Below are 24,308 nucleotides of genomic sequence, written 5' to 3'. Positions count from 1 at the left end.
GTCTGACCGTCTTGTATGTACAATAATACCGAAATCTAGTAAACGCTCGAGCATTCACGAATCTTTGAGAATATGACGTGTTACTAGCGTCACGTGACCCCCCGTTGTCGTAACAATATTAATCATTTTGATACCTCTGGTTTTTAACTAGATTACACAACATGTTAAATTGTTTTTTGAATAATTGAAAACAATCCAGACAAACAAAATGAAAAGCTGATAATGGAATATAATACATATCCATAAAAATATAAGTTACACAAATGAATAGATGGGCATTTAGCCCACCATTTTCCTTCTCCATCTAAAGAATATAACCATTTGCATTCATATACATATTCAAGAAAAGTGTAGAAGAACCAAAACTCTCAGTTTGAGCTCATGATAAAGCAAAAGAAGTTTATAACGAAGTAATTCTGTCAAAAAACAAATCAATCAGACTTTCAGGTTGTGAACCTAATGACCTTAATTAATATTGACACTTGCATTTCAGATTTTGTCATTCCAACACTCAGGCCATTCAAAGACAGATTAGATTGTCTAAATCCTTAATGATTTTGAACACCTGAATCAAATCATTTCTAGTTCTTCTAGAGGAAAATAAGTTAAACATTTTAAGACTTCTCATACTTCACATCTTAAATCTTTATTAGTTTAGTAGCTCATCTCTGCCCTGCCCTTTTTCTAATCTGTTTGGGGTCTGCACTGCCTACAGTGCCCCAGCTGTGTTTGTAATTCCTGCCATTTCTTAATTTTAGAGCAAGGAAGTACATATAGTTTTAGCAACTATAAAGTTGTTATGGTGCATTGTCTTTACATTTTAACTTATTCAACATTGTTTAAGTTTTGGTACATAAATGTACAAATTAATAAGTATTGTGAATTTGTACTGCTGGAGGGGACACATTGTATATGTGTATATCAATAAATGCAAAGACCAATCTATCTCTCTTAACAGTTTCAGTGAAATCTTTGGAAAAAACTTGTATGCTTCACATGAGGCTGGAACACTATATATAATAATGTGTGTTACACACAACTAACTTTTAGAAGGTGTTAAACTTAATTTTAGTGAATGGTAGATCATATTTCATATTATACTCTACCTCTGATATAACATAGGGCAACAACTCTTAATGCTATAGAAAAGGTAATTCTCTTTGAATTTTGCTTTAATTCTAAATATAAATTTTCAAACACTTTCATTCTTCAATTTTTTGAGTAGGAAATTTAAAATATATTTGTGAACTATTTTTCTGCTATGATGATTTATTTCTATCAATATGTTTTTTTTTCTTTACTAAATATTAGTATTTTCAATACTTTCTCGAAGCTAATATCAGCATATTTTCCTAGGAAACTACAGTACAACCCAATGTTAACCTTGCTTTGCCCACATTCTATGGAAATAATATAGATGAACATTTCCAACATCTAGGAGAGAGAGTTTCTGTGGATTACAAAAAACTATTAAATGATTTAACCAATGTTGAAATTCCAAAGATGCCAGAAGAATGGAAGTTTACTGCTGGATGGATTAGATATGGGGCTAATGGAAATGTAGAAAAGGTGGAATATCCAAGTGAACCAGTGTTAGTGTTTGACGTAGAAGTTTGCCTGCAAGAAGGAAATTTTCCAACCTTAGCAACTGCTGTTTCTCCACAAGCTTGGTAATACTGTTGTCTTTTTAATTATCTTCTTTCTGTGTCTCAGGTTGATTTTATCCTCAAATTAAAGGCAGTATTTTCAAAGAAAATAAATGCAAAAATACTAAAATGGTTTACTAAATAGCTTAATAACATCACAAACTTTAAAAAGGACCAGTATAATAATTTTGTAATGTCAAGTTTATATTCCAAAACTTTTCATTCTATCTTTCAAACAGAGCACTCATTGGAAGACTGTCTAAATAGTCATGCAAGTGAGCATTACAATTGTGCATGTTGTGCTAAAAGATTGAAATTGGTACATATATTCATCATGATACTCATTATTTTCAGATTGTAGGTCATGCTTTAGCTTATTTTCTTTGTGTAGTTTCAGATAAATTCCACACAGCTACCATGCTACTTGGTTACTAAATAATCATATTGACTCATTTTACCTTTCAAGATAAAAAGCTAGTGATCCTAGAGGCTAGATACTATTCTTTATAACGTATAGTTGATAATTTGTTGATCTTGTAGGCATAGTGGCCTATTTTCTATGACCATTTAAATTTGGAAATTTGGTTGATTTAGTTTTTCCTCTCATTTACTGAAATTTCTTTTTCAGTTCTGGAATGCTTTACAAATTTTTCATAAGCTTTAGCAAAGGATACACATAAATTATCTTTAAATCAGTTTCAGGTGCTTATATACATGAAGTGTTTATTTAATGAAATAAATAGATGGATAAAAACTATTGTTGCGTATCTGCTTGTTTGTTAATTTCCAGTATAAATTCTTTCTGAGGAACTTCAGCGATATAAGTCCCTTCTTGATTAAACCAGTTTATTTTTTCTCGATATAAACTTTTAGTACACAGAAAGTCCGCAGTCAGTACATTTCTCGTCACTTTAAACTTAACAACTTTTATAATACACGCTATAAATCTCAGTGATTGACAATCTCAATAACTTCACTACGAGTGCAAAACACACACTTTATATTACCGTAACTACTGTTCGCTTTTTTAATTATCTATCTATTGCTGGCTTCTCTGCCTGGCTTATATACTAAAGAAGAGGGTTCGCCAAAATTCGAGGAGTTCCCTGATAAATCGAGAAACTCATTCATGCATGCACCAGCAGCTTCATGTGACTTCCACTGTCGTAACACTATAAAAACTCAGTTGATCAAAGACCACAAGTTTTGGCCTGAAGTAGCTTGACTATTAGATCTAAGCGATCAATTCAGTTATATCAGTTAACGTCCCATAAACTAATCAACTAATTGAAATTATGATTAAATCAATTAATGCCACAAAAATATTCAACTGGTCGAAATTAATGTCTTTAGTTATTCCAACTATACAGTAATCCAAATTACAATTACATTGATAATGTCATGAAAATAATCAATTCAGCTAATCAGAGTTAGTGTTTCTGATACAGTCATACCTGCACTCACACAATTGATAGGGTATATAGACTGGTGCACCAATTGCAAAAATGTTTTTAGCAATGCTTCGAAGGCAGAAGAAGATCAAGTTAGCTTTGTGTGAAAGGAGGTAAGTACCTATCAGAAATACATTTTCAGTGTAAGAAAATGTTAACTTCTGGCTATTACTGTTCCTGATTATTCCAACTATTCAATATTGAAATTATGATTAAATTGATGGCTGAAATAAATAGATGTATAAAAACTCAATTGATCAAAGATCACAAGTTTTAGCCTGATGCAGCTTGACTATTAGAGGTGGGTGATTAACTCAATTAATTGATATGATCAATTACCTATAGATGAGCATCAATTGTACCAATTATTGTTAAAAAATTAATTAATTGAAATTACAATTAAATCAATTATTCCAACTGACTGGTAATCGAAAGTGTGATTAATTTGATGAAGATTATGAAATAATTAATATAAATTACTGTTTTTGATTATTCCAACTATCCAATAATCAAAGTTACAAGTAAATCAATTAATGTCACGAAAATAATGAGATAAAATTAGTGTTTCCAATTATTCCAACTATCCTGTAATTGAAATATTCCTATTATTATTTTAGTTTAATTCAAGTTTGTTCAGCTAAACTGATTTTTTGCATGACTCAAAATATAATCAACTAATTGAAATTAGGGCATATGAATACAGTTGATTTATGACACATACAACAATTAACTGTATTATTAATGCTAAACATTTAACTATGAAGCCTATGTTGATCATTGTATCAATACAGCAGGAAAATGTGTTCAGCTTTACCATGTAAATTGAGAATTCCTGTAAATGTTATATATAAGTGTTAGGTTAAACAAGTAAGCCTATTCATAGGTTTGTATTTTAAATCTATTGTGTTAGTTATGTTGTTTCTCATATACCTTAGAAATAACATTTTGTTCAAGTAAAAATTTAAAGTTTTACAAATATTCATGCTTGAAGCAGTGTTGTACATTTATAATAGTTTAGGCAGTTATTTTTAAAAAGGTGTATATATATATATTATTATTATTATTAATTATATATATACATCATTTTAGTCAGTTTTCTTCATTATTCTGTGTGGATAGACATTGACTTATGTCTTCGATCATCTAGACAAACTAATGCAGCAATACATAAGTTATGTGCTGTTTCATTGCTAATTTTCATTACATCATGTGTAAAGTTATTGAAGATGTTTTAATTTTTGCCAGCAGAGAGAGCTTTCCATTGGCTCCATATCAGTATGTCCAGTATATGCCAACTCTTATGCTTTTACCACTTTTTCACACAGTTCGTATGGATGAGGATTGAAGCTCCTGGGACTAAAAAACCCCAACATTTTTGTGCTTATGACTCAATCAAGCACCTCCCCAATTCTTCTGTCCTCCAAAGGAAATGGGTCCAAAGCTTTTAACCTCTCTTCTTAGCTTGAATAATTTAAATAAAGTATAGTTCTAACAGCACATCTCAAAGTAACCCTTCCTGTACTATGAGGACTAAAACTGAAAACAGTACTCTGAATGGGGTCTCATCAGATTTGTACAAGACTGGCCTGGCATGGCCGGGTGGTAAGAGTGCTTGACTCGTAATCTGAGGGTTGTGGGTTCGAATCCTCATCACACCAAACATGCTCACCCTTTCAGCCATGGGGGCATTATAAGGTGCTGGTCAATCCCACTATTCATTGGAAAAAGAGTATCCCAAGAGTTGGCGATGGGTGGTGATGACTAGGTGCCTTCTCTCTAGACTTACACTGCTAAATTAGGGACAGCTAGTGCAGATAGCCCTCATGTAGCTTTGCACAAAATTCAAAACAAACTTTGTACAAGACTACACCAACTGTCTTGTTCTTAAGTTCAAATGGAGTTCTTGGCTCAATTTACATATAAATTGAGCCAAGAACTCCATTTGCTCTTTTCATCATAACTAAATGTTCAGCAAAGGGCTTAAGGGTTTCATAAACAATCCAGTCACATTTAATTATCTATATAAATATAATAATACGTCTGTTGTCTGTCAATGTAACTACTTTGCAGGGTGTGGATGTATCTTCACCCAAATTGGTATGGAGGTTCATTAGGTCCTGGTGGGGGTACATACAAATTCTCAGTTTTGTGTCTTGTGTTTTTTATGAGTGTTTTTGCATTATTTATCACTACTTCACCCCCTGTGGATGGATCTTCACCAAATTTGCCATGAAGGTTCAATGGGTCCGTGGGGAGATACATACAGATTTTCAGTTTTGTGGTTTTTATTAGTATTTTTGCATTTTTTACCACTACTTCACCTCCTGTGGATGGATCTTCACTAAATTTGGTATGAAGGTTTGTTAGGTCCATGTGGATATACATGCAACTTGCAGTTTCATATTTTGGTTTTTGCTGGTTTTAAGGTAACTTTTGCATTTATTTTACAAATTACATATAAGGGAATCAACTTTTCATGCCCTAAGTTAACCTTTCATTAATCATGAATTTACACAACTTCCATCCTTTGAATGTTTAAAACTATTTTTGAGTTTCTTTATAGGGAATGAACCACTGAACATAGCCCTAACTTTACATGACACTAAGTTACTTATGATGAACATATTTTTAGCCACTGAAGTTACTTATGATGAACTATTTTTAGCCACTGAAGTTACTTATGATGAACTATTTCTAGCCACTGAAGTTACTTATGATGAACATATTTTTAGCCACTGAAGTTACTTATGATGAACTATTTCTAGCTACTGAAGTTACTTATGATGAACTATTTCTAGCTACTGAAGTTACTTATGATGAACTATTTCTAGCCACTGAAGTTACTTATGATGAACTATTTTTAGCCACTGAAGTTACTTATGATGAACTATTTTTAGCCACTGAAGTTACTTATGATGAACATATTTTTAGCCACTGAAGTTACTTATGATGAACATATTTTTAGCCACTGAAGTTACTTATGATGAACTATTTCTAGCTACTGAAGTTACTTATGATGAACTATTTCTAGCCACTGAAGTTACTTATGATGAACTATTTCTAGCCACTGAAGTTACTTATGATGGACTATTTTTAGCCACTGAAGTTACTTGTGATGAACTATTTTTAGCCACTGAAATTACTTATGATTAACTATTTTTAAGTATTTCTGTAATTTGTAAAGCTTCATAATACATCAAGCTAGACATTTTAAACCATCTAGTTTTCAAAAATTACTTATTAAAATAATTAGGGAAATATAGTTCAAACTTTTGAAAACTTTAGAATATATATATACATCAAAATATTTTATATTTATAGAACTTGTGCTTGATGTTTATTTGATCCAGGAATAACATTTTCTATTATTAGGTACTCATGGTGTAGTGAGCAACTTATAAAGGAACAATTTTCCTGGGATCAGGAAGTCTCTTTGAATGACCTTATTCCACTAGAAACACTACCTGGACAGGTAGAACCTTCTGATGGACAATCATGGCAGCCACGATTGGTTATTGGACATAATGTTGGCTATGATAGAACCTATATAAAAGAACAGTATTTTCTTAAGGTATTAAAGTAATTTAGTTGGTTTAATTTAATGAAGTGGTATTTTTTTACACATTCTTAATGTCAAATATCTCATTTCAAGGCTTAATTTGATAAAAATGTAATGTTTTATCTGTAACAGATTTTCACCTAAATCACAATTTCATATAATTTATTTGTACAATAAAAAAGAATAGTAAATATATTTGTGGCTTGTAAATAAGATATCAAGTTCTATGAAAACTTTCTTCTGATTTTATGTAAGTTGTATTATTTTGTGTACTTTCTTTTTGTGTTAATTTATTTTATCCAATATCAATATATATAAGAAGCAGTTTGATACGTGTATTTTCATGAAAGTTATTTTCTCACATGTGTCATAACCATTGTCTCATAGGGGTGTTACATGGGATGCCTTGATAATGCTGTTTCTCTATTGAATTCAGTTCTTAGGCATCCGTTAGTTAGTCTGGAAGGGGTAGCTTTGCCAATTATTTAATATTGTCAAACCATGTCTTCTGTTACTGGCCTTCCACCGTGCCTTGTAAGATGTTCTTTGATAGTTCGGATGTGTGGACCACATGGCTAAACCATTCTAGTTTTCTTTGTTTTCTTATCATGGTGAAAAGGGGTTCTTGTATACCAGCCATTAGCTCTATTTGGCTAGATAATGGTTTTGTGGGTAGTATAGAGGATTTGAAAGATTTTTTCAGGAGTCCTTTTTTTTTTCAAAGGTTTGCATCTTTTCCGTCTCTTCTGTATCAGTATTTAATGTTGGTATAGGTGCTTCAAAAATTAATATTTTGGAAAATATTTTGAAAAATTATAGTAAAATTAATTTGTATTTTATTAATTACTAATTTGTGTTGCTGCTGAAAGTTGTATACACAGTAATTGAATATTCTAAAATTTATTTCTGATATATATATATATATATAATACAAGTTATTTTGCTTTATTTTCTTAAGTATAACCAATTTTATCTTATAACCATCATAGAATAAACTTGTATTCCAAAACATGCTTACCTCCTCTCACACTTGCAGCTATTACTCGACTGCCATAGTTTCTTCCTTTGCCCATCTAAGCATTGGTCTGGAACATTGATGTTGGTGGAGAATGTCATGAGATAAATATTGCCATGGGCAATTGAGTGGGGTATAAAAGGTTGGAGCAAGCGAGAAAAAATCAGACCAATGCTTGGATGGGTAAAGAAAGAAATCCTAGCATTCGATTAATAGCTATAAGTGTGAGAAGAGATAAGTTATATTGGAAATACATTTTCGATTTAAGAAAATGTTAACTTTTAGCCTTCAATATAGTTGACTGTTTCTCTATACAAAAACATAAAATGATTTGCTTTAAAATTAATTGGCAAAGCAAAGACATTCTTAATCACATGCAAAAATGAGTGATGATTCTATTTAAATGTTTTGTTTTTTTTATTCCAGGGAACAAAACTCCGATTTGTTGACACACTTTCATTACATATGTGTGTCTCAGGACTTACTGGACTTCAGAGGGCACTGTCAGTAGCATACAAGAGTAATCATAAGCAAAGAGAAAAACAAGAAGAACTAATGTTGAAAGGCCCTCCTGTAAGTTGTGTAATAGCAGTAATGGTTTTGGTATATAAAAAATAAAAACCAGGTTCTGAAGTGTTATTCAAGTGTAATATATCTTGTTAGGTTTCACTCAATGTAATATTATATTTTTATTTTTCTGTCATAGAAATAACTAGCTAATGACAGCAGAGCATTAAACTTAATATAAACTTTCTTCACATAGATTGAGTTAAGTATCAAGGATAAAACAATGCTTAGTGTTAAATAGTTTAAGTTTAATAATTTATCTTTGATGATAGGTGATGAAAACAATTTGTTAGCACTTCCAATGAGCACCAAGTTGCTCATTCTTTAACCCTCTTACTATGATCAGGTCAAAGTTTTTGTGTTCCTAAGTGCATTATTTAATTTAATAAAAAATATTTAGTATAGTGGTACCATTAGTATAAAAAAGTAGGGTTTAAGTTTCATTGACAGTCAACAGCAAAAAGAAGACTGAGGTAAATACTACATTTCTTCTTTTTCACATGTATTCTTTATTTATTACTATAAAAGAAACTAAAACAAATGTCAAAATTAGAAGTTTATTAGTTACATTAGATAAAATAAAGAAAACTAATAATAACTAGCTGCGACCCGCAAAACATTTATGGTATTTTTCATGCCCATCGCTTGAATTTTCCTTATTCTGTCATTCTCACACACACAGCATTTATGCTATGCTCTCTTTAGGCACTGTGTTATATCAATAAATTCTGATATACTGGAAAATATGTTAGGCAGTCAAACAAACAAACTCACATAGATGTAACTATGATAAAACTACACTTAAAGTAAGCAATAAAGTAAAGTAATAGTAGTTATAATAGTGTAACTATAATAAAACTACACGTAAAGTAAGCAATAAAGTAAAGTAATAGTACTTATAATAGTGTAAAGAGTATGAAACAGTTATGAGCATTCAGTGTATGACACAGTTTTATGACGTGAAACAAAAATGAAGAATTAAACCCATAGCAAAGAAAAAAGTACCTAAAAGGTGTTTATAGCAGTCTATGAAACAAACCTAAGCTAAATTTTTGCAAAGTAAAATAAATCTAAAGTCATAATGAAGGCAAACTTAGCTGGATATGCAGAAACGTCTGAATGCGTGTCCACAAAGTGATAAGCAAATGGTTTTGAATTAACTGTGCAACCATATTTTAGATCTAAATAAGTTGAGAAAACTCATGACATTTGTATTTAGTGTAATGTTTCTTTTTTTTAGGAAATTACACACAGGTTAAGTGTTGTGAAATACTTTGCAAATAAAAAAACTAAAGGTGAAATCGAAGCTAGTCGTCATGTGATCACCACAACATTGTGCCATCATATAGCATACTCCTTGCATTAAAATGATTGACAAAAAAATAAAAAAGGTAAAATGGTTCTGAATGAAAAAGCCAATATGCAACCTGGACTCCTCAGACAAAGGCCTTTCTACCAACATGAGATTAGTAACGTTTGATCGAGAAATTTGGAAGAGAAATTCTGCACAGACAAATGAAAGCGTATCATTTATATAGATAATAATGTGGCAGAATTATTAGTTAGATACAGTTTGAAAGGCAATAGAACAATAAAATTTAAATAGAAATGTTTATACTGTTACAAGGTTTAAACTATTTAGGATATTAAAATGTAGTCTCCTGTTACAATTTGACGTTATTCTAGAAAGAAGAAAGGGAATTTAGATATATTTCACATTATTTTATTTTTAATTTGACCTGCCCAGTATAGAGTTATGGTAGAGAAAATAACAAATAAAATATAAAGTTTTACTGAAAAAAATTGTTTTAAACTTATTTAGGAGGAATTAGTGACTATGCAAATGAAATTTGACAATTTTCAGATGAAAAAAAGTATTTTTTAATCTTAAAGTGAAAATCACTTTGCATTTGGAGAAGCCAAAACTTTGACAATATATATTCACAGAGAAAGTTTTAGTATAAATACTTCATTAGAAATGTTGCCTTTTTGTCTAAAAAAGGCTTATAATGTTTATTGAAAGCTTGAGAAATTTCGTACACAAAACATATTAGAAGTTGTAGTTTGGAAACTAAAAGTCAGTCTGGGGTCAAGAACTGGGCTGAATCAACCAAGCTGGTAGTGAGAGAGTTAATCATTTGAACCAGTACTGGTCAGTTATAAAATCAAATTCTCTGTCAGTAGACATAGGTAGCTTTTTTTTTATTAAGCAAATAATAAGTCAGTGCTTAATGATTTAATAATAAGTGCTTAATGATTTAATCATTTATTTAACATTTAAAGACCTGACAAAAAAAAATATGTTAATGAAAGTCACTTGACAAAAGCAAGAATCTTAGGTTTAAAAATTTCAGATTTTGAACAGTGAGGCTACTCTTGATGTAAACATATATTGTCTTTATGAAAAAACTAAGTAAAATGGAATATAGAAAGAATAAGTAAGAAGGCAGTCATAAAGGCAGACTTTAGGCCTACCACTTTTTCAATCAAACATCATAACCATATACTTTGGAGAGGCGATCTAATAAAAAAAGTCAAGCCTGGAATAATAGATATTGTAACATAAGATATTTGAATTATAAGTAAGCTTAACATTCCACTATCACTTTTTGCAAATAAAAAAGAAAGAAAATATTTTTCTTAAGGTGTTTTCAGCATTCTTCAGATTTGAAAAATCTTTCAATATTAGCATCACTACAACATATGCTTTAGTTAGTGAAAGAAGATTTATTTATATAGGTCTCAGCAGTTATAAGAATTTTAAAAAATTATAAAAAAGGTGTTTATCGTCACTTGACTTAAACATAAAAAGATGATCAGTAATACAATTTCACTTAAGTGACTTTTTGTGATATTTGTCTAGTTTAATATAAGAATATTAATAGATGCAAAAACAGTAGTTCCAAAAATAAATGTATTATAAACAGGCACATATAATTTTATTGTATTTGGCAGTTGTATTTACAAAAAAAAATATCTATGTGTTTTTAAAATATATTTATTATTCTATCTTAGTGAAAAGATTGGTAAGGTTTTATTTACACTCCTTGATGTCAAAAATGGCAGAAAATTAGCTTCTTGAAGTACTTAGAATTTGATATTTCTTATCAGCCTCAAATGTGGCAGGATATCAGTTCCCTGAATAACCTGGTTGATGTCTATAGTCTTTATTGTGGAGGTGCTCGTTTGGACAAATCTGCTCGTGACATTTTTGTTACAGGAAGCCTGAATGATGTGCGGCAAAATTTTCAAGTAAGATGTTTTATCATTAGTCTATAATTTATGTGTTAGATAAATATAAATTATTCAAAATAACTAATTATTTCTTTGCTCTTTCTGCATGATGAAAAGTAGAAGTATGTTTGAACCTATTAATTTCAAATATGAGGAACTTGCTAAATGTACTTATAAAGATACTAAAATCTTATTTAACATGTATGAAACTTTGTTAAAACATATAAGTGGTAGTAAAATTAAATGTGCAAAAATGGACAGCAAAGAATGTGATATCCAATTTAAGATAATAGTCAGTTGCTAAATAAAATCTTAAAGTAAAGAATTTTTTGCTCTAATGACTTCTCTTTCATGTCTTGACCAAGATTTTTATTGGCACCCAGTGGCATGGTTAGGTTTATTTTAATGCTAAAACTTTGTTTTATATTTGGTTGTAATTAGATTTGTGTAGAAAAATTATACTTAGGGTACCAAGATAGTAAAATAGAAATGTTAAACTCTACTCTTTAGTGGTGTTATCAGGAGAAATACAAATTTTAATATATTAGATATATATTTAGGTGTATCAAATTAAATCACACAGTGTGAAATATTATGCATCCATTCACAATATTAGAGAACACTTGTTAACATACTGTAATCTTTAGTTTTAAAGCAATAGTGTCCATGTGTCACACACACTACAGTAGAACAAAGAGAAAAAAATATTAGTTACTGTTTATTTTTGTCTTGAGACATGTGCTCTGGATTGCTATGTCGGGGGGATTTTTCATTCTGCAAGAAAGAAATTCTAAAATTAAGTAAAATTGACTAAAATTTTTACAAATGTAAGAAAGGTATATGTGATGATCTGAATTCATGCTCCCAGTTGCATTAATTACTTGACATACCAGAAAACAATTGAATTTTAATGTTTTTCAACACATTAAGATAGAAACAGAAGCTTGGAGTAGGAAGTGAGTAAGACAATATTTTAAGCAAGTGTTTGAAAAAAGGATTATTCATATGGACAAGGTTGGTAGCAAAAGGAAAATGAGAAAGAGAAAGCTGCCAGCTGTGTCTTGCATGAAATATTGATACCAGATCTTCTCTTTCATTGTAGACCACTAATTTATGCTACTTTACTTTCACAAATTTATTGCACTGAACAACACATTTCCAACTGTTTGGATTCTTAGGATCTTTTGGTAAGTACTTATCACCACAAATGAAACAGTTCATGCTGAATTTAAAGGCGAGTTTTCAGATTATCTTTTTCAAGATGATGGCTCCTTGTGAGAGCATCAAGGCTAGTGGCGAGCACAAATTGCACATATAGAAGGCAGTACAAGTCAAGAAAAGCTATTATGTGAGGGGAAGGTAAGTATCTATCAGAAATACATTTTCAGTGTAGGGAAATATTAACTTCCAATTACCTATATTAAAGTTTTAACTGTTGCTTTGGTAATAAACTGTAATTTTGACAACAGTAAACCTCGATGAAGATTTTTTTTTTGTATAGGAACTAGTTCATTACTGTGCCCAAGATGTAAAAGCTACTTATGAAATCCTACAAAAACTACTGCCTCTTTTCTTTGAAAGGTTTGTGTGGAGTGTTTATTGTTTTCAATACCAGTTTACTTCCACAACGTATAAGGATAGAAGATAATGCAGTCCTTTGTTTCTTGTGTTCTTTGTGTGTTTTAGAAATAACTTGTATGAAGAATTCAGATGTTTATGTTCTTTGATAAAGAGGTTTTCATTTGTTAAAAAATGTCAAAAACTATAATTATTTATATCTTAATTGTTTGTTCTAGGTATGCTATTTGTTATGGTTTTAGGATTTGTAGATATGTTATCATGTAACCTTCCCTAATTCACATTAATGTTGTTGTTATTTGTTACAAATCTGTGGTCAAAGTTTCCTATATGAGAAGATAATATCTCATAAATGTTTAAACCTCAAATTTTGTACACCAACTGATGTATACTCTCTGAACCTAATACATTTTAAAGTTTCAAGCCCTAGAATTTTTACTTGTGATTACATGATTGCAGAATATACATATTCCTAAGAAAAAGAAGCCAATATAATGGAATATCTCAACTGAACATTTTAATTTTAATGATTGATGTTTAAAATGTAAAAAAACAACTTCATTTAAATCTCAGTTGAAGTAACCATCTTTGTTAGTGTATTATTGTTAATTCAAATGCTTATGTGAGGGGTGAATGCATTTTAGAATTTCTTTTCACCAAGTACTTGTAGTTAGGAATGGAAAATTCCGTGGATGAGTTTTGAGTGTTGAATGTATTTTAAAAATTTTTTATGCAATAGGTAGTGTAGGTAAGATTGGAAAATTCTGTAGATGACTTTGATCAGTTTGAATGCAGCTATCAAGAAATTAGTGAGGAAAAATTTAGTGAATGTTTGATGAAGAGAAGAGAAGGTGTAAGTTCTGGGAGACTGATATGATATTCACTTACTAAAATGCAGTCTTGTTCTTCAACTTAAGATTAGTACACTTGATTTTTGTGTTATAGATCTGTTTTAATCATATATTTTTATGCCTAGTGTGAATCACAATTAAAAATTGCTAATTATGCATTCAGTGAATATTATTCTGTTAATTTGATAAGTATTATTGCACTTGTTTAAAAATTATTAACCTTATGATAAACTTTCAAATTATGTATTCTTTTGGTGGTAAGGACTAGTAACTAAAAGTGTAAGATATCAGTGGTATGATTATTGAAAACATTTATACATTTTTCCCTTGAAATTTCAACTGTATATGTCAGTTCAGTTAAATATGGTGGATTATTTAAATAAATCTTCATGAAAAACAGATCGTTTACTTTCTTAAAAAATAACGTATAAAATGTACTTATGTTAAAAGTGTCTGTATAGAGATCAAATAAAATGACTAGTTATGTCATCTTGTAAGAGTGAACTAACACATGAAAACTGTATTTAATTGTATTAATTATAGATTAATTATAAGTTTAAAATGTTGTCTTATTTACTAAATGGCATTTGTATCTTGAAAAAATACAGATTTCCACACCCAGTAACATTTGCTGGAATGCTTGAGATGTCAACAGCTTATTTACCAGTGAACCAGAACTGGCAACGATACCTGAGAAATACAGAAGATATCTACCATGATCTCCAGAAAGAACTGAAGCTTTCTTTAATGCATCTAGCAAATGATGCCTGCAGTCTCTTACATGATCAGAAGTTAGCTCACTATTATATATTAATTAATTTATCATTTTTTTACAGAACCAAGGGTTATTCTAGTGAAGTTGGTTATTTAATTTATTTATTTTCATAGGTTAGGAAAGTTCAGCAGGTCAGGCACATCCCCTTAGTGCCACCCACCCCCAAAGGACATCCTGATGTTGTTATAGTTAATTGGCCTAAACGTTTTGTGCATGACTGGACATTACTCTAATGCTTTTGTATGTAACTGACCTAATATTCTCAAACATAAATAAATTTTATACTGATGCTGTTGCTTAGAATTGATCCAGAAATCTCATACATGACCATACATTACTTTGGTGGTGATGTTGTATAATTAAGTTAGCACACTTATACATAACAATACATTAGATTGATGATGACGTTGTGTAATTGACTTAGCACACAATTATATGGTCATACATTAGTCTGATGATGATATGTAATTTATTTAGCACACATTTACATAACTATACATTAGTCTTGTGATGTTTTTGTGTAATTGACTTAGCACACTCATATATTTATATATATTTTCCCTTGATTTATCTATTTCATCTAGATATCTTTTAAAACTAAATATGAAATAGATCCTACTATAGAAAACATTGCTTGCTGTCATGGCTTTCCAGATACTAAAACATAGCTTTTTATAATTTAAACACTTTAATGGCCTTTTGCTTCATCTTTTTGAAAACTGAATTAAGTATTTTATCATTTTCTCATGACATTTTTATTTCACATTTTACTTGTATGTATATTTAAACCAACAACAATTTGTTTGGCAGTCATTTTGCTTTATTTTATTTTAAGTTATTTATTAGTTTTAATAGGTAAAATATATAGGTTAAAATCTACAGCTAAGTTTCTGTCAAGGTCCCTTATTTCCTCTCACATACATAGCTATTTTCATTCAGTGCTGCTCTCTATGTATTTACAAAAAAATTTTATATGCCTCAAACATTTCAATCCCACGATTCACATGGTTTAACTGATTCTCACATGCAAATTATCGTGCAACAAATATCCACCAATAGTAGTGCCGCACATGACTCGTGACTTCCTCTATGCTGTTCTACCTAAATATCATTTCTTGTTTGGCAGTGCTCGTGTTCAGACATTTAGTTTGTGCCCTCTTCAAGTCCAATATTTATTACACAATAGTCATATTTGTAAATTGTTACAAAGTGGAATTATTTTATAGTTCTACCCAGTTAGAGAACTTAATACTTCATTAAAAATCATTTTGAATATGAATTCCGAATTCTAAGTGACAATTTTGGAGATTATATCTTATATCAGCACATTTACACTGGCTTCAGGTGGCGGTCCTCGTGTAAGGAATTATCGGCTTTACTTCTTCGAGAGATTGAATGTCAAATGAGCTGACTTTCTTCAGGCCTCGACTTGAGTTTGTGGCCCTAAACATTTTGAAATATCTGCTGTTGGGTTATACTCTTATGATTTTGAATATTTTTACTAATCTACACTTTGGGGCTCATATGGAATATTCTTTTTGTCATTTTCATTTCTTGCCGTCTTCCACCTTTATTCTAGGTCAGATCTGGATGACCTTTTCTGTTTCGTACATGCTCTGGGTTGCTTCACTGCTTTCAAGGCTTCTTTTCGTTGACTCCATTTCCTGCAGTTTCATTCCCTTGCAACCCCTCTCTGTTTGTGATTTTTTTTCTCTTCCACCCTTACCCATTGGGTTTGGCTTGTGATTCAATTGACCTTTTATTCCTTGTCTCCTTCTTCCCGTAATCAATTCTTGGTGTCTTCACCCCACTCAGGCACTTTATCTTTTACCTGCATCTCAACCCCATCATCTCTTGGAGGTACTTTGTCTGTCAAGCACTGGGACTATACCTCACACATTCATCTCCCATTATCTGCTTTGGGTAGCTGTTTCTTCTTTGTCGGAATACTGTCTTCCACCTGTTGCCATCCTTCACTCTTCAATGAGACTGTAACTGGGTAACTTTTCTTTCTTTTGTTATATATATATATATATATATATATTATTTTTCAGGGGGCCTGTCCAGGTATACTTCATTCACATAGAATTGTACTAAAACCTGCACTGTAAGGTAATGTTGACTTCACTTTCATAATTTCCATGGCCACAAAATGCACTGTTCATTACAAGTACATAAACTAGAGATGGAGTGTTCCACAATATTGCTCATAGGTTATTTCTCATGATATCTTTGCTTCATAAGTATGCCCATTCTGGGCTGTACTAACCCATGGATTTCATGGGTAAAGCAGAAGGGGATTGCTGCCAATTTCTTTGATTCCTTAGATTGAATAAATTGGGTTTGGTCTTCTTTTCAAAATAGGGTTTTCTGATCACCCCTTGCACTGTCTCTGGTGTGAAAGTTCCTCTGGACTCTCCACAGTGGTTGTCAGTTCCCAGCAGTCAAGTTTTGAACACAGTTGACTTGCTATGTACTGTCCATTCTACACCTTGGGCACATCCCTTATTTTACTCACATTCTATTCATTAGGAAGATTGAAATATTATAATATATTGTGGTTTGGATCACTGTTCAACCCTTTTCTCTCCAATTGGGATGTGCTTCTCACAATTTTCTGCCCGGATTTTTCACACCTTTTCCACATATGGGCAAAGAGTATACCTGGTACAGAAAAGTCCCCTCATTAGTGTCCTTTGGATGCTTCTCTTTCTCCTTTCCATTGGTCCCTTCACATTTTCAGTGTGGGATTCTAGCTATCTATGTGAGCAGAAGTAAGGTACCTTGTTGTAAGTTATAATTTTCCTACACTGAAAATGTATTTTCAACAAGTACTTACTTTCATTCACACTTCTCCCCCCTTCCTCCCCACTGTCAACCGGTGCTTACATTTCTGCCTAAACTTGAAGTGATAGTTAGGTAGAATAGCATATAGAGAGAGTCACATGGATGTGTGGCATGATAATTTGCAGGTGAGAATCAATTAAACCATGTGAATTGAGGGGTGCATGGGAGTGAAAGGCTTGTGGCATGTGGAAAAATTTTTCAATTAAAAGGCAGCATGGAACAAGAACTGCTATGTATGTGAGCAGAAGTAAATACCTGTTGGAAATACATTATCAGTGTAGGAAAATTATAACTGTATTTTTGTGGTTTATTTCAGATATAAAAATGATCCATGGTTGTGGGACCTTGACTGGACAACCCAAGAAATGAAATGTAAGAAACAAGTAACAAGAAAAAAGAATACAAAAGAACAGGACAAAAAAGATAAAGGTAGTAATGATGTCAAGCCAGTGGACACATTTAAACCAGAATTGGTAAGGGTATAATGCATTTTACTTCACAATTACACTTGTAAAGAAAATATCAATATGTTGCTCACAAAAAGAAGATATCAAAAGTAAGTTTTTTTAGATTATTCCATTTTTAGGAGCAGATGTAACATTTATGAACATCTTTTCCATTGTACTAATTTCTAAATGGCTTTTAAGAAAAATTTTTTTAATTTTTCATTTACATAATGTAGTATTGTAATTAATGATCAATCTTATATCCATAAGATAGCCACAACTTGTTGCGCGTCTGTATAAAGGAAGAAACTATATTTAGTTTTGTTCTGGCATGTTTAATTCTTACTTATGAAAAATAAATTGGATTTTCTGGGCATTCTAGTTTGTTCTCTGTAATGAATTAACTGGATCTTTATTCTTGCATATTAGATTTTGGTCTGTGAGAAATAGACAGAAGTTTTTTTTTTTATATAGAATATTAGTTTTTATTTAGTAAAAGGTTTACTGGAACTTTGTTCTAGCATTCTAAACTTTACTGTAATAAATTTACATTGCAGTATTGTTCTGGTTTTCTAGAGTTTGTCGAGTTGAAAATAAATTGTAACTTTGTTCTGTCATTAGTATTTACTGTATCAGAAATAGTTTTTAGCTTTTTCCTGGCACACTAGGCTTTATGTTGTCAGAAGAAGGCTAGAGCTTTCTCACGGTACTTTAAATTTTACCCATTAACCCTTTGTGTACAGCTGAGGGTCAAAATGCATGTCATGACTTTTACAGTGTTACATTCAAAATGTAATTAAACAATTTAGTTATCAGTGTATGTCAGTAAACTTGGCCTTAAAACATAGTTTATAATTCAGTTGTTAATACTGATTTATATAAATTGATTTCTGAATTAAAAAAAAAAATAGATAAATTCTCAGTTTTCTCTTCCGTGTGTCATGTGATGTCTCTGCTCTGAATTCTCCATTTTAGACTTTCTTTCTTCTCTTATATGGGTTTCAGAATGCCCACTAATTAGATATTGGAAACCTAGAATTTAGAATAAGAACCTTCTAACTCTTCATGCTTTTGAAATTATTTATTTACTCATGCTCGCTTGTCAGTGGGTCAAAGGTATATATTTTATAACCAGTGGAAAGCCATTTTGTGAACCATCTGATTATGATGTCTTTATGTTAATTTATTTTGATAAAAGATGGCATTACAAAAGCAGAATATTTTGAAGCTCCAGTAAGTAATTTCATTTTCTAAAACTTTTTATAAGTCAAGTAGAAAACCAGATAAATTATAATACTTTTGTAACATTCTCTTTTACTGTTTGAATTATTGTTTGTGTTTTAAAATGCATAGTTGAAAGCTACATGCATCATTTTATGAACAACCAGCTTGTGAGAAATATTTAGGGTTAATAAAGACTAGCTTCCAAAAGCAAAATGCTTCAACCATGAAGTAGTGCTAGATTTCTTATTTTGATGTTTAATTTTTGGTAGATATTTAGTAACAGAAGTAACTAATGTGTAAGAATTAAAAACTAATTAGATTAGGTAAAAGCACTCAAATGAAAAATATATTTATTTTTTTGCCTTAAGGAACATAAGTAGTTAAATGTCACGAGACATATAACTGAAATTTTTTCAACCCTAAACTCTTTGCACTCCCATTCACCGATTTATTGCTATTTATGATAGCTAGATGTGGTTCAAAGAATAATAAAACCATGAAAATAAATTAAAACAGATGTAAACTTAGACTATTTCTGTTATAATCTGCAGTCCTTCTAGAAAGAAGAAAAGGTAATTTTAGATTTTTTTCTGTTGCAAGGTTGGTCAAATAGACTTAGCCCATATAATGTTAGGGTAGAGAAAATAACAGATACAATATAAAGTTTTCCTGAAAAGAATTTTTGATATTCATTTAGGAGGCTCTAGAGGTTATGCAAATGAAACTTGAGAACTTTAAAATAAAACATAATATCACGAACATAATGAACATGAAAATCACCTTGGACTTAGAGTAGACGAAGTCTGGCTGACTAAAGTAAATTCTGGACAACTCTTTAGTTGAAATACTTTATTAAAAATACTGATTTGTTTGTGTATAACATACTTGTATTGTTACTTAAAGTTTACCAAATTTTGTGAAGAGACTGTAAGTAAATATGGAATTTATTGTAAACATTATTTCACTTATAAAGGCTCGAACTAATAGACTTTTCCTATGTTCATAGAGTTAAGAGGTGGAACTAAAGATTTTATCAGGCACATCTAGTTTTAGTATACATGAAGTAGTCTTTATCTGTTATGGTTCAACATGTTTTTTTGTGTTAAAAAGTTGATAGGAACCTTATTCTGGTACACATGGGTCTTTTCTGTGAGAAGTGAACTGGAGCTTTGTTATGACACACTAGAGTTTACTTTGTGACAGATTAATAGAGGCTTTGTTTTGGCATTCAAGGTTTAATTCCAGGATAAGTAGTCATAGCTTTGTCACGCTAGGTTTTACTTTCTAAAACTTATATTCTTTGACTTTTTTCTTTCTCACATTGCAAATACTTTAACAAATTCCAAGAAACTTAGTAAATATTATCTGGTTTGGGCCTTAAAAAGTTTTATAATTCAGTTTACTTTTCCTATCATATTCTCTGTTGTGAAATTTTTTTCTTGTGTTGAAAGACTGTTTTGAAAAGACATGAAATTTGTTTTCAGTTTAGAATTTAATTTGTTTTATTGATGATCACAAAGCTCCATTTTATGTACATACAAACAGTTTCAACTTGAATGATATTGATTAACACATTTCTTTGTTGAAATAAATTTGAATTTAATAAATATAACTTCTTTTCAATAAGCAATAAGGTGTATGTTGTTTGTATACCATCAACTTGATAATATTCAACAAATAAGGGTTTGACTCACTGGAATATTTTGCCATTGCTTGCATTACTCTGTAAACATAACTATGTTTACCTAATGTCTTGTCATAGAGAAAAATTCCTGTAGCTCTCAAACAAATATATAATTTAGCAAAACAAATTTTCAGGAACAAAAGAACATCGAAAGGAATTATAAGGAAGTTTCCAGATCTGTGGTTTGTTCATAAGTCTTCTGCACTTCCAACTTTTGTTATTGTTCTCTGCAGGAGCTACATTTAATCATTTTCCCATAAAATCAGTAATTACTTTTCACAGCACTTTATTCACTCTATGTTGATGTAAATAGTTAATAATCTGCTTTATCCAAAGGTATTTAAAAATTTTCCTATAGCTATTTCGTAAGCTGAGTTTCACTAGTATTTGTTCAATTATCTGCTCTGAGGTTATAAAAAAGTGGAAATTGAGGAGACTGTACTAATAACATGCAGAGAAAGAGCAGGAAAATAATACGAGAAAGAAATTCTGAAGGTATTGTAGTTTCTTTTGGATGGACAGAAGTATTCTAAAAACATCAATAATGGTATTGCTTATAGGCCAGACTTGTCGGGGCTTTGCAGAAATGTATGTTTTAACTTTTTTTCTATTTTTCTTCATGAATAATATGAAATTAATGTTACAAAATGACAGAATAGCAACTCTGTACTTTTTTTTTAAATAAATCGTTGTTGAAATAGATAGAATTATTATTTTTATTCATATTATGAAATTTGATATGCAGGCGTTCATTTGACATCTGAAAGGAACTTACAGGCCTCGATAAGGTTAGTTGAAAATAGTTCTGGAAAACTAGGTTTTACCATATGAGAAGTGAGCTGGAGCTTTGTTCTGAAAAACTAGGTTTTACCATACAAGAAGTAAGCTGGAGCTTTGTTCTGGAAAACAAGGTTTTACCATACAAGAAGTAAGCTGGAGCTTTATTCTGGAACACTAGGTTTTACCATACAAGAAGTAAGCCGGAGCTTTGTTCTGGAAAACTAGGTTTTACCATACAAGAATTAAGCTGGAGCTTTGTTCTGGAAAACAAGGCTTTACCATACAAGAAGTAAGCTGGATTTCTGTCCTGGAACACTAGGTTTTTACTCTGTGAGAAGTAAACCAAGAGCTCTTTCTTCTAGCACACTGTTTTAGGTCTTATGCTATGTTTTTATTTGGGATAAGTTGATTGGTGCCTTTTTCTTGCAAGTTAGATTTTTCTCTGTGAAATTTTGCATACTTTTTACTGGAACAAATTCTTATCAAACACATTTCATGCTCCATTTTTATTATTGCCAACCACATAGTTAATGTATTATGTAATTTGCCTTTTTTGTAGCACATATTTTTATCACTGAATTATTGACATCTATATATTTCTAGAATCACTTTGTGTGCACAGAAGATGACGAGGATCTAGATGAAGACTTAAGAAAAGTTTTTGAAACAGTGAACAATCTATATAAAACACAACCATTTCTTCCTGGCTATCCTTCGTAAGACATATTTCTGAATATATTTTAATGCTGTTATCACACATATTCTGATATGTCTGATGTATATGTAGTATTTCAAACATCTATATAATTGGTAAAACATCAAATGTTATCTCACATTTGACAGTATGCTGGTTATAGTGATAGGTTGTGATGTCAAACTCATGAGATTGAGCTGTTTAAGAAATTTAGTTGTTTGCCACATTGTATATTACCCAGTTGGTGTTTGTGAAGAATCAATGTTTTAATCTCCTCAAAGAATTGGTGAAAGAGCATAATTAACACATTCCTTAGCTTTGTAATCATGCTTTTATGTTTAACAGGTAGCATCACATTTACAAGCTTATATCTCCATTGTAATTTTTACTAAGCTCTGAAGATGAGAACTTTCTGAAGTTAAAATTGGCTAGTATTTGTGTTTAAAAACAAAACAACTAGTTTATGTATGACAATCTTTGCTATATTCCATCATTCAAGGCTGTTTCTGAAAAGTTTTTTTGTTTTTTACTCACTTAGCTGGTATCGAGATTTATCTGTTAAGCGAAAGGAAGGTAGTAAAGATGATGGTAATGAAGATGAATGGGAACCTGGTCCTACTCTTATCAGTACACAGGTATGTTATTTAAGTATGTTTAAGCTTTTCTGTGTATATAATTTTAGGAAATAATGTTTTATAATTTGAAATTAATCTTTCCATGAATATTATTGACGGATACATTGTGTTAGTGACTTCTTTTGTATCTTTCCATGAACTTAATTGTAGGAGACATCATATAGGCAGTTTGAAACTATTGTTTCAATTAATATAGTAGCTTAAATAACTAACACAAGGTAATTTCAAACATGTGAATTTTTTTCTCTCTTATCACACTTTTAACATCAACTCACCAGTCCTGGATTTCTTGTTTAGTTGAAGTATTAAGTCTTTATAGCTAATGTTTCTTTTAATCTTAGCCACTGCTCATTTTCAGCCTTTCCGATAATTTGGAACTGTTCAATTTCTACATTTACATTCACATATTTTTTTTTATGTCGGAAAATGTTTGAGAGTTCTTCGTACATTGACACACTATGTTCTTTAACTCGATCACTAAGCCTCCTCATTATCGACTTTATATACGCACTATTGCAAACAGAGCACTGATATCTGTAGATGACATGTTATCGGTTTGCTTTGCAAATTCTGTCTTTGAATACAAAATAGTTCCTTATTCTGTATACTGGTTTAAATACCACACGTAGTTCAACTTGTGGGTACACATAACAAAGGAAGTTCTTTATATTTTTCTTGATTTTCAAAGTATGTGTTCCAGTAAATGGTAGTGTCATACATACAATCCTTTTTGGAACATTATCTTTCTCTTCCTTAGGGGTGGCTGCTTTTTTGATATAATCGTTGAAAAGTTCAACTTGTGGGTACACATTACAAAGGAAGTTCTTTATATTTTTCTTGATTTTCAAAGCATGTGTTTCAGTAAATGGTTGTATCATACACACAATCCTTTTTGGAACATTATCTTTCTCTTCCTTAGGGGTGGCTGCTTTCTTGATATAGTCGTTGATAATTCGGGTTAAAACTTTTATTGGAAAGTCATTCAAACACAAGTAATTTTTTATGTTTTCACTTAATTTTTAAACCTTTCAACATTAGTACATAGTTTATGAGCTCAATATACGAGAATTATAATTAGATTATCATTAAAGTTATTAGGTATAAAGCTATTATAGTTAAAGTACAACCTCGAAAATGTAGGTTTATGAAAGTTGTAGTGATCATTGTTTTCCAAATAATTTTTATATACTGTTCTATATTTTAAGAAAAATAACTCAAATTTAAATTTTTTATTTGTAAATAGCAATAATATATATATGATACATTATATATATATATATATATATATATACTATTATTACCTAACCAAAGTCAGTAGGGAC

General features: G+C 30.8%; 1 protein-coding gene across 5 annotated transcripts in view; it reads left to right on the top strand.

Moving 5' to 3' along the window:
* LOC106468090 (DNA polymerase subunit gamma-1-like) overlaps positions 1–24,308 on the top strand; it is a 62,444-nt gene that overhangs the window by 7,094 nt on the left and 31,042 nt on the right. For all 5 annotated transcript variants that reach the window (XM_022396394.1, XM_013928493.2, XM_022396393.1 and 2 more), the window contains 9 exons: positions 1,357–1,670; positions 6,470–6,668; positions 8,098–8,244; positions 11,350–11,490; positions 12,974–13,053; positions 14,510–14,692; positions 17,840–17,996; positions 22,261–22,373; positions 22,890–22,986. In XM_022396394.1, coding sequence (XP_022252102.1) covers positions 1,357–1,670; positions 6,470–6,668; positions 8,098–8,244; positions 11,350–11,490; positions 12,974–13,053; positions 14,510–14,692; positions 17,840–17,996; positions 22,261–22,373; positions 22,890–22,986 — 1,431 coding nt within the window. The remainder of the gene's footprint in view (positions 1–1,356; positions 1,671–6,469; positions 6,669–8,097; positions 8,245–11,349; positions 11,491–12,973; positions 13,054–14,509; positions 14,693–17,839; positions 17,997–22,260; positions 22,374–22,889; positions 22,987–24,308) is intronic.

Source organism: Limulus polyphemus, unplaced genomic scaffold (assembly GCF_000517525.1).
Source record: "Limulus polyphemus unplaced genomic scaffold, Limulus_polyphemus-2.1.2 Scaffold2868, whole genome shotgun sequence".
NCBI lineage: Eukaryota > Metazoa > Arthropoda > Merostomata > Xiphosura > Limulidae > Limulus > Limulus polyphemus.
This window is presented reverse-complemented; position numbering and strand designations above follow the sequence as displayed.